The sequence below is a fragment of the Neltuma alba genome, unplaced genomic scaffold, assembly GCF_004799145.2.
Source record: "Neltuma alba isolate B1F8T4 unplaced genomic scaffold, ASM479914v2 tig00010944_pilon, whole genome shotgun sequence".
Lineage (NCBI taxonomy): Eukaryota > Viridiplantae > Streptophyta > Magnoliopsida > Fabales > Fabaceae > Neltuma > Neltuma alba.
Window position 1 is genome coordinate 91,706 of NW_021635717.1, and position 9,831 is coordinate 101,536.

The 9,831-nt window shown below is 34.8% G+C and overlaps 1 protein-coding gene and 1 pseudogene across 1 annotated transcript; both read left to right on the plus strand.

Annotated features, from left to right (window-relative positions):
• Positions 1-2,678: 2,678 nt before the first annotated feature.
• Positions 2,679-3,387, plus strand: LOC114760188 (uncharacterized; annotated as a pseudogene).
• Positions 3,388-5,945: 2,558 nt separating this feature from the next.
• Positions 5,946-9,606, plus strand: LOC114760189 (ankyrin repeat-containing protein P16F5.05c-like). The gene is made up of 6 exons (XM_028949455.1): positions 5,946-6,207; positions 6,376-6,463; positions 6,857-6,921; positions 8,600-8,668; positions 8,740-8,789; positions 9,308-9,606. The coding sequence occupies exons 1-6, from the start codon at positions 6,130-6,132 to the stop codon at positions 9,420-9,422; spliced, it is 465 nt and encodes a 154-aa protein (XP_028805288.1). The 5' UTR covers positions 5,946-6,129; the 3' UTR covers positions 9,423-9,606.
• Positions 9,607-9,831: the final 225 nt, after the last annotated feature.

The following is a 9,831-nucleotide window of genomic DNA, read 5'->3' on the forward strand; positions in this document are numbered from 1 at the left end:
TTAATGTTCAGAAGAGTAGAGATATATCCATGGATGATCATTTTTTTCCCGGAAGAATTGTGCAATGATAGATCAAATGATCTCGTCTCGTGAAGTGCTGATTAATTTCAAATTTTTCCTTTCCTTGTTCATAAGAAGTTTTGGAATCAATATGATATGATGCTTGATGAGTGGCCACTCATTTTCTTAATCTAATTATGTAATAGAAGATAGAGAGATGAGACTATATATATATATATATATCCCCAATTCTTGGCCATGATCCATTTATGGTGTAGTTCACCGATTCATCTGATACAATAATAACGTGTCAATATATAGTTTTCCCCCTCCTTGTTCATATATAGTCTTGTACTACCTCTGGTCCAGAATGTTAAAAAGGTCAGTTGGGTATCATTTAGAACTCATAAATACAAAAAATTAACATTATTCTGCCCATAAACAAATATTCATATTTTCATATCGTCACGTCATGTTGCTGACAAATCTGCAGTTACAATAGTACTAAGAAAAATTACAGCAATGGTAAGCCAAATAACAAAAAACCAAAAGTGCTTTGATAGCAACTAGTTTTTAGTATTCAGTGATAAGTGCACATCAACATAATCTATCCACTTAATGTTTCTTTATCACCAACATTTGTAGATCATCATATGAACATAGTACCCAAACAATATCTATCTATTAATAGTCAATAATCTATAAACTGTAATCTTGAAAAGAGAAGAAATTTAGTTTGCTCAAGGGAGCTTCATCTTCAACTTGTAAAACCCAAATAATATCTTCCAACTCTGGCATTCAGAGAGGGATTTGAAGTAGAGGTAACGGTTTGTAGCGGTGTTGCCGGAGGATTTGATGAAGTTTGAAGGGGAGGAGGCAACAACAAAGAGGGAGGTGGCGACAGTGAAGAGAGAGAGAGGAGAAAGTAGAGAGGATTTAGCCATCGTGGTGAATGGTGATGAGGAAATGAAAGACAATGCAAAGAAGATACGAGAAGGAAGGTTTAGTTTTATAGAGAGATGAGGTAGGGATGAGAAAAGGGGTTTTGAGGGGAAGGAAAAGGAAGAGGAAGGAGAGGATAAGGAAAGAGAAGGAGGAAGAGAGGGATTGGAAGAGAAGAATAAAAGAGGAGAAAGAAAAAGAAAGAAAGAGCATTTTGGTCTTTTAACTAACACTTCATAATCTATATTGAAGACCTGGTCTCTAATAGTAATTTTATTAATTTAAGAACCCATATTGCAATTTCATAATTTTTAGGTTCTTTATTTGTGATTTTCTCCAATAATAATTTTAGATATCGAAATGTTTTTGTATACATACATATATATATTTATATAGATAAATATGGCAACTCGTCATGATCGTAAGTAGCGTTTTGTGAAAATAGTTCTAGCCACAAACTTGAGTCTGACCTGCTTATTCACTAAACGTGTTAGATTATGCTATAAGTTTTTCATATGTAGACTGTTTAGCCCATTTTCAACCTCTTACATCCCATTCTCGGAAATGCCAAAATTCAAAGCAAGTTTATTAATAAATTTGTACTTTGTTTCTTATTTTGGTTATGAGATTTGACCATTGATTTATGTAATACCCAAATACATGTCATGATGTTATTCCCAAATTTAGAAAAGTAGAAAAATGGAAACAAAAGCTGGTTTTAATTAGGTTCGAAGATATTATATATATATATATATATAAAGCAAGATCAAAGCTTAAAGCTTTTATAATTTCTCTTAAGGGAATTAAACATAGATGGTTAAAGGATCAAGTGTTACCCAACATGTGCGTGTGTGGATGAGCTGTGCTTTAGTAGATAGAGGTGCGTGACTGCCTGTGTGGATGAGCTGTGCTTTAGTAGACAGAGGCTCCGGTCCCCGTGGATAACATCGATCCTATATTTTATAGTAATTAATATTGATTGATACTTGTGATTTATATTTGTCCAAGTATAAATAAAATATTATATATATAATACATTTAGAAATAATAAAATAAAGATCCAGATAAAAATTAAGACCTCTTTGTTTTAAACTTGAAAAAAGTGATTTTCGTGTTATTTTTGAATTTATCAGGAGCAATTTATTTCTTTTTTTCGCATTTGATTACTTTTTAGGAGATATTTAGAATGTATCTCCAAAACCATCATAAATCTATTTTTTTCAATATTTCATTATTTTTAAACACTTAAATAAACATTCTAAAATTTCTTAAAATTTTTTTAATAAATAAATAATTTGAAAAATTAAAACAAATGGGCTGTTAATTTCACGCATATACAATTATATTATAATCCCTCAAAATATTTATTCAAAAAAAAAATCTATAATCCCCATGCCACGAGGGTATAAGTATAACGCGAGAGAGGGAGCAACGTGTTCAAACCGCCACGGCTGACCAAAAACCACCGACCCCATGAAACCTTAAACCGAAAAACAAACCTTGACTTATCAGAGTCAATCCCTCCCCCCTTTTGTCTCACGGTCGACATTTCCGTCTGTATATAACCTTCCCCTCCTCTCCTCTTTCTCTGCAATAATCCAGCTGAAGAAGAAGATTTTCTGATCTCCCAAACTCTCTCTCTCTCTTCATGCACTGAAACTGACGGCGAAGAAGATCGATCTGAAAATTCTGTCATCCGACTACTTAGTTCAAGCATTAGTACTCTGGTTTCTGACATGGGGAATGCGATTGTGACCCCTTGTTTTGTGCAGCAAAACCCTACTTCATCGTCGTCGTCATCAATAAAACTTGTCTTCAACGACGGCCCGGCGAGATTCCTGAGAGGGAAACACGTCGCCGGCGAGATCATGTTCGAGTTCCCGGAAATGATGGCGTGCCACGCCGACTCCTTCTTCATGGGCATGCCCGTCCCGGCGTTAGCCCTAGACGACGAGCTCATGCCGGGCCAAACCTACTTCATTCTTCCCATAGATGGCTTCGCATGTAAGGTCCTCTCGCCGTCGTGGCTCGCAGCCCTAGGGTCATCGTCGTCTTCATCATCATGCCCTAGTAACAAAACCAGTAAGTCGTCGTCATCGCCATGTCCGATCAAGTTTGGAGAGAACCCTAGTCCTTTTGACTACATAAAGGGCTCGAATGGGAGAGCTCTTATAAAGGTGAAGCCAGTTCATCACAAGGCTTATGAACGGACGTAATGACGACGACAGAGAAACTGATCATGGTAATGGTAATAGTGACGATAGTAATTATAGCTTTCTGTGTAGTACTCCTGAGTTGAAGAAGCATTACGATCAGCTTGTGAAGTCGAAGGATCAGGTTTGGTCTCCTAAGCTTGAGACCATTTCGGAGCATAAGGTCAGGTCTTCGCCTTGCAGATTCTGGGCTTACAATGGAAAGAAAAAGAGAAAAATGTATGTTAATTAATGTTCAGAAGAGTAGAGATATATCCATGGATGATCATTTTTTTCCGGGAAGAATTGTACAATGATAGATCAAATGATCTCGTCTCGTGAAGTGCTGATTAAGTTCAATTTTTTCCTTTCCTTGTTCATAAGAGGTTTTGGAATCAATATGATATGATGCTTCATGACTGGCCACTAATTTTCTTTGATTGTGTAATAGAAGATAGAGAGATGAGACCATACATATATAAATGCACATATCCCCAATTCTTGGCCATGATCCATTTATGGTATAGTTCACCGATTCATCGGATACAATAATGTGTCAATATATAGTTTTCCCCCTCCTTGTTCATATATACTACCTCCGGTCCTTAATATAAGACCCCGTTTGATTTTTATTTTGGTCCTAAATATAAGACCCCAATTCACTTCGTCTCTCATATTTATATATTTTTTTTCCAAAATAGCCCTTCTAATAATGATAGTTATAGTCAATACACTTGATTAGCAAGGATATTTTAGAAAGGACAACACCTATTTAGGACAAATAACTAACTCAACTTATTTCCTTAATCTCCTCAAATTAGTCAACTGGCTCTTATAATTAGGACCAGAGGTAGTAGTTTTGTACTACCTGTGGTCCAGAAATGTTAAAAAGTTAGTTGGGTATCTGATTTTAATTTGTCCTAAGTGTACTATCCCAATTCATTTTATCCTCTAAACTTATATAATTCCCCCACAAATAAAAACTAGCACCTCCTGTCCTTAATATAAAACCTCGTTTGACTTTTATTTTGATCCTAATATAAGACCTCAATTCACTTTGTCTCTAATATTTTTGCATTTTTTTTCCAAGATAGTATTTTCTAATAATGATAGTTCTAACCAATACACTTAATTAGCAAAGATATTTTAGGAAAGATAACACCTATTTATTACAAATAAATAACTTAACTCATTTTTTAATCTCTTCAAATTAGTCAACTAGTTTTATAATTAGAACCGGAGGTAGTATTTCTTATTTGTTACATATATTAAAGAGAGTTTTCATCAATGGGATATAATTTCAGCATAAATTATTAAAGCAGTATTTATTTTAGGAAAATTATCACACTAATAACTAACTTCTAATTTTTTTAATCCCTATAATTTACTTACCAAATTCCTAAATTTAGGATCAGAGAAGACGTTGTGATTGTGTGTATTATCTCACACCCCTCAAATATAGAGATATATTCATATGGATTAGAAGAGAGAGGGAGGGAGACATCCAGCAACCGATACAATTATTGTGTGGATTAGGTTATTTGGGTGTAATCAGTCATTACTTAAGTATTCTACTACAAGGTTTTGTATTTGAATTTTCCTTCACATTCTCTTAATTAATTAATTTTTCTGAGGATGAAACTTTAAAAGCAAGAAAATTTGACAGAAAGCAAGCATGTGCAATTTGCGCAGAACTACTTATTTGAGTTTTCGAAATTGAAAGTGATAGCAATGGGTTTAATTGGATTCTATAAATTAGAAGGAATCAAATATTGTATTGATCAGAATTGACAAATCTGAATTATATATATTCATACTTAGCTTCTAAGAAAGCTCAAAGTGGTTTAGTTCATTACTAAATCCATGTAATTAGGTAGAAATAATAATAATGGGTCTTCCCCGGAACTCACTACTGCATCCATCTCTCTCAAATTACATTTAATAAATAATTAGAAAGAATCCAAATTACTCAGATATTATGCTTAAAAAAACAAGTCAACTCCAGTCATACAAGGGAAAATAATCTCATGAATCATGATTCATCCTTCTAGAGGCTTAATTAGTTAATAAAAAAAATGAAATGAAGAAACATATTGCTTGTTGCCACTTCTTTTGTTTTTTTCTTTAATACAAAAAAGGTTTAGATGAGTTCGGTCTAGAGGCTCATCAGGATCAAGACATGCTGTTAAGTTCAAAAAACGCTTATAGAGATACTCACATATCGCCCAATGATAAGATTTTCACATCGGCAACAGCTGTTATCACTCTAAGAAAAGAGAAAATTGGGGGGGGGGGCTATAGAAATTGTACAATTACTAATCAGACATTTTGTCAAAAATTTATTGTCACTTGTTATTCAAATTCTATAATGACTCCTGATTTGTGATTTAGTAATTTTTACGTTTTTGTTGTGATTTTACCAAAATAAAATGTGTGCCTGTTTTATCCAAGCCTTACGCGAACCCTTTCACGTTAATTAATTGTTACATTAACCGCCCTTCTTTTCTGCCGACCAAGGCACCCATAGCAGGCATGCATTGGGCCTCCATAGAACTTTAAGCAAACTAGGCCATCCTGATTTATGTCTGGATCAGCCCAATCCACATAGTAGGTCCCCTAGCAATAAACTCTTGGGCCTTTTTTAAACCTGAATGTGGGCCAGCACATCATTCGTCCAATAGATCTGGGCTGAGGTCTGCAAAAAAATAATAATAAAGAATACATATTTATTTACTGGGTTTTTTGGGAGTATTTTTTAATTAATATTTTATGATTTCTGATTTCTGATTTTAACCCAAAATCCCCTATGCTTCTTCGAACTTCAGTCTAATCCGCGCCGTCTCCGGCTTGCACGTTACGTACCCGTTGTTATCGTCGGCGTTGGTGCATCTCCAGGTGCCGTCGCATCGCTCTTCCATCTCACCGTCGCACCGCTTTCAGCCTTTTATCTATTCTTCGGCTACTATTGATCTTCCATACTATAAAACTGTCGCCAATGGGGGTGGAGGCGCCAAATACAGCTCAGAGTACTGCACCTGAACTGACGGAGGAGCATGTGGATGCCTTGCTTGAGGTGAGCTACTGTTCGCCGATCAGTTACTTCCTTTTTGCCTGGCTCATGCCTTCTTCATTCTTAAAACCAAGAATTCCTTTTTCTTCATTGTTTAATATGCTTATGTTACGACATATTTTAATTTATCGGCAATGAATGTAAAAATCTGAACTTCTGTTTATTTAATAGGCTGCGCGATATGATGATATGGATGATCTTGTGAGCCTGGCATCTATTGGTGTTCCTCTTGATTCCAAGGATTCACAAGGACGAACAGGTCAGTAACTATTTCTGGGTGGTACTCCATGTGAATTATTTTTAAGAAAACTGAGCAAGTATTAAGTGCGCGAAATTGAAATTCTGAAGAGATGGAGGTAATTTTGCCGTGGTAATTTTGAAAGCTGGCAACTGATGAGGCCACGGAGCAAGCATGGAAAGTGTCCGTGCCTTAGGAACAGGGGTGCATATTTTCGGTTATACTTGAAACATTGATTTTACAAATTGAAAATCAATTAGCAGAAGGAGAATTTTATTAGCACATGGGAAAAAGGAAAATAGCATCTTTGGAGGACAAGATAATAACAATTATTGGAAATGGAATAAAAATGCTCACACTGGTTGAACTTTTGCTTGTGTTTCTGACCTTGCCTTCCTTAATGTTTGAATTCAGCTCTTCACATGGCTGCTGCTAATGGACATCTTGACATTGTAGACTACTTAATCAGCAGAGGTGTGGTAAGAAATCTTTTCCCCACAAATACATATCTTCTTTTTGAAAATTTTAGTTTTGAATATGCCATTAACTGATTGCTAAAATTTGAGAGGCTTTTACTTAATTTGTTGATCCTGTTAACATGTCATCTTTGTGATCATTACCATGTTCATGGGATGATTCCATGATGTATCGTTATGTTATATATAGCTTCATCTGATGATAAAGAAACACCAATGGCTGTAGCTATTGGCTCCTAATGCATGTGTACTTCCTCCTTAGTTTCATACGATGCATTGATGTACGAATACTGTTGTTGGAAAAATTTTAAAGCTCGTCTTATAGACTATTCTTTTAAAAACACTCTATCACCTTATCATCCTACTCATTTGTCTATTAATGTGGGAAAACATTGAGGTTTCGTTTGGTACAAAACATTGAAAATGAGGGATAGAGACTAAAATTGTAATTGAAAAAATCATTAAAAAAGTATTTAGCTTGACTAATTATTTATTACATAGGATTAAGCAAACCCATTGAGGTGGGATTGGAGAATACCACCTCCCACTATGGCATTCTCGAATCCCATATATATGGGTTTGTTTAATTTCACGTAACAAAAAATCTCTCATGCTAAATATTCTTTTAGTACGTTTTTTCAATCCCAATCCCAATTGCCACCCCTCATTTTTAATACTTCATACCAATCGGGATCCAAATGTTCAGTTGGGTTACAGTAGAGAATCCATCTGTTACTTATCTAATGGTTATTCTATTTGAACACGTTTGGCACTTTGCTGCAGAGTTTATGTGGATAAGTTATCAATATTGCTTGAAATATGATGCGTATGACTAATTTGATGATGAGAAAAATAACTATTTTATTGTGGTGGGTGGAAATCGGATGTGCTCTAACCTATCATGTTTAAGTAGTTTCTGGAATTACTTAGCTGTCCCTTTTGATCTGTATTGGTTCTGCAAAGCTTGTCCAAGGTAAGACTATAGTTTCCATTTTGGAATTCGATAGAAACTAGAGCAACCCCTGATCAATGCATGCAGATTTGAAAACTTTCTTTCAAATGCCATAAAATGGGTTGGAAGGGGGCAAAATTGCCAAAAGTTTAGAAAATTTAACGTACACATTAACATAACATGGTAGTAGATTTTACTTTTAGAGTATATGTTGATATTGATGCGTAGTTTATTACTGTTACTTATTCATGCATGAGATTGCGCTAGTATATAATAATTTTGGAGTCTAGACGCCAAACCAGCGGTTGGAAAGTAATCAAGCCCTGCATTTACAATTACACAACTGACAGTGTCTTGTTTTATAAGGACTTGAGCTAAAGACAGTTTGAGTTGGGTTGACCTTTGACTGGAGTAGTCGATTTTTTATTTCCTAGAAAACTCAGTAGAGGGCTAGAAGCGTAACATGTTAGAATTTTTTTTGCTGCTACTCGTATCATTTCATTACTTACAAGCTAACCTCATGAAGTTGTGGTATCTTTCCACTTAATTATGATTTGCAACTAAACTTTTTGTTGACATATATTTGGGTCCTTATACTGCATACCTACTATTTCTTATTTTTATATTTTATTACGCCCATGAGTTCCATTATATTTGGGCAAGGATTATTTACTGGTAATTGTAATGGGTAGAATATGGCGTCTAAGGTTATGAAGCTTGCATTAACAGGATGTTAATTCATCAAATGAAGAGAAGAATACACCACTTCATTGGGCTTGTCTCAATGGACATGTTGAGGTAGTTACCATTTTAGATCATCCGTATTGATTTCACTTCTCAAAGTCTTGTTAACAAGAAAATCTCTTCAGGTGGTGAAGAAATTGATATTGTCAGGTGCTAATGTTGGTGTTTTAAATAGGTATGTCACATTCCAACTTGGAACTCTGAAGTTTTTTAAATCAAGTTTAAACTTTAAATCATTTCACTGGCCCTTTTGTGTGTAATATCTATTATATCCTTATAACCGTTAGGAGTTAATATAATTTTTGATCCCCCAAATTTGTCCTTATTTTAGTTTTAGTCTTTCAAGTTTCAAACCGTAGGTTTTGGTCCTTCAGAGAGCAAAATACTCTAAGTTTTTTTTTTATTATAGGGACCAATGTTTCAAATAAAAAGAAACTTGAGGGACCAAAACCTGTGATTTAAAACTTGATGGACCAAAACCAAAATGAAGACAAACTTGAAGGGTTTAAGTTTTTATTAACCCTAACTATTAATCAACAGTACCCCAAGGGGCCAACTTTTCCCCCCAAACTAGGAGCATAACAGATTAAAAGTCATTTTTCATTCTCAATTATTTTTTCCTTTTCTGTTTTGTTTTTTATTTCTTTCCACTAGCCATAAATGAGTGATCAAGTTAACAATATTATTGTTCAGTTATGAGCGAACGCCAATGGATGAAGCAGTGAGTAGGGGAAAGCTACAGGTGATGGATGCTATTAACGAAGCTGTAACACAAGTTGAACTCACTGGAGCCAGGGTTTCCGCATAAGAAACTTGTTTGCTGAACAATCTTTTTTCCTTTGTTAGACGACTAATCTTGAAACCTTTTGTATTATAATTAGCTTGTTTTGAAATCTTTAATTTTATGATGTTTACGTGTCTACTCCTTTGTTGCTTACACCTCGTGCGATGATGCTTATAATCTTGCATCAGGGCTTCGTTAAAAGGAATTATTTTTTGTCCAAAAAAAAAAAACAGAGAATAAATTTCATGGCTTCAAAATTATCAGGAACTGATTTCAGAAACGTGCATTGTCAAATGTTTTAAAGCAGAGCAATAGGTTATGTAAAGGTTGAGTTTGTGCAGCATATGTTTGGTTTTTTCATTTTATGGCTAACAATGTAAAAGCAAACATATATGTAAATCGTACAGTAAAGAAGGGGATGAACAATGCTCCA

Bases quoted from the DNA above. Each gene is read 5' to 3' on its own strand.
- LOC114760189 (XM_028949455.1), top strand. From the start codon at position 6,130: ATGGGGGTGGAGGCGCCAAATACAGCTCAGAGTACTGCACCTGAACTG. The intron at 6,208-6,375 runs GTGAGCTACTGT...TTTATTTAATAG, and splicing joins ATGTGGATGCCTTGCTTGAG to GCTGCGCGATATGATGATAT. The intron at 6,464-6,856 runs GTCAGTAACTAT...GTTTGAATTCAG, and splicing joins GGATTCACAAGGACGAACAG to CTCTTCACATGGCTGCTGCT.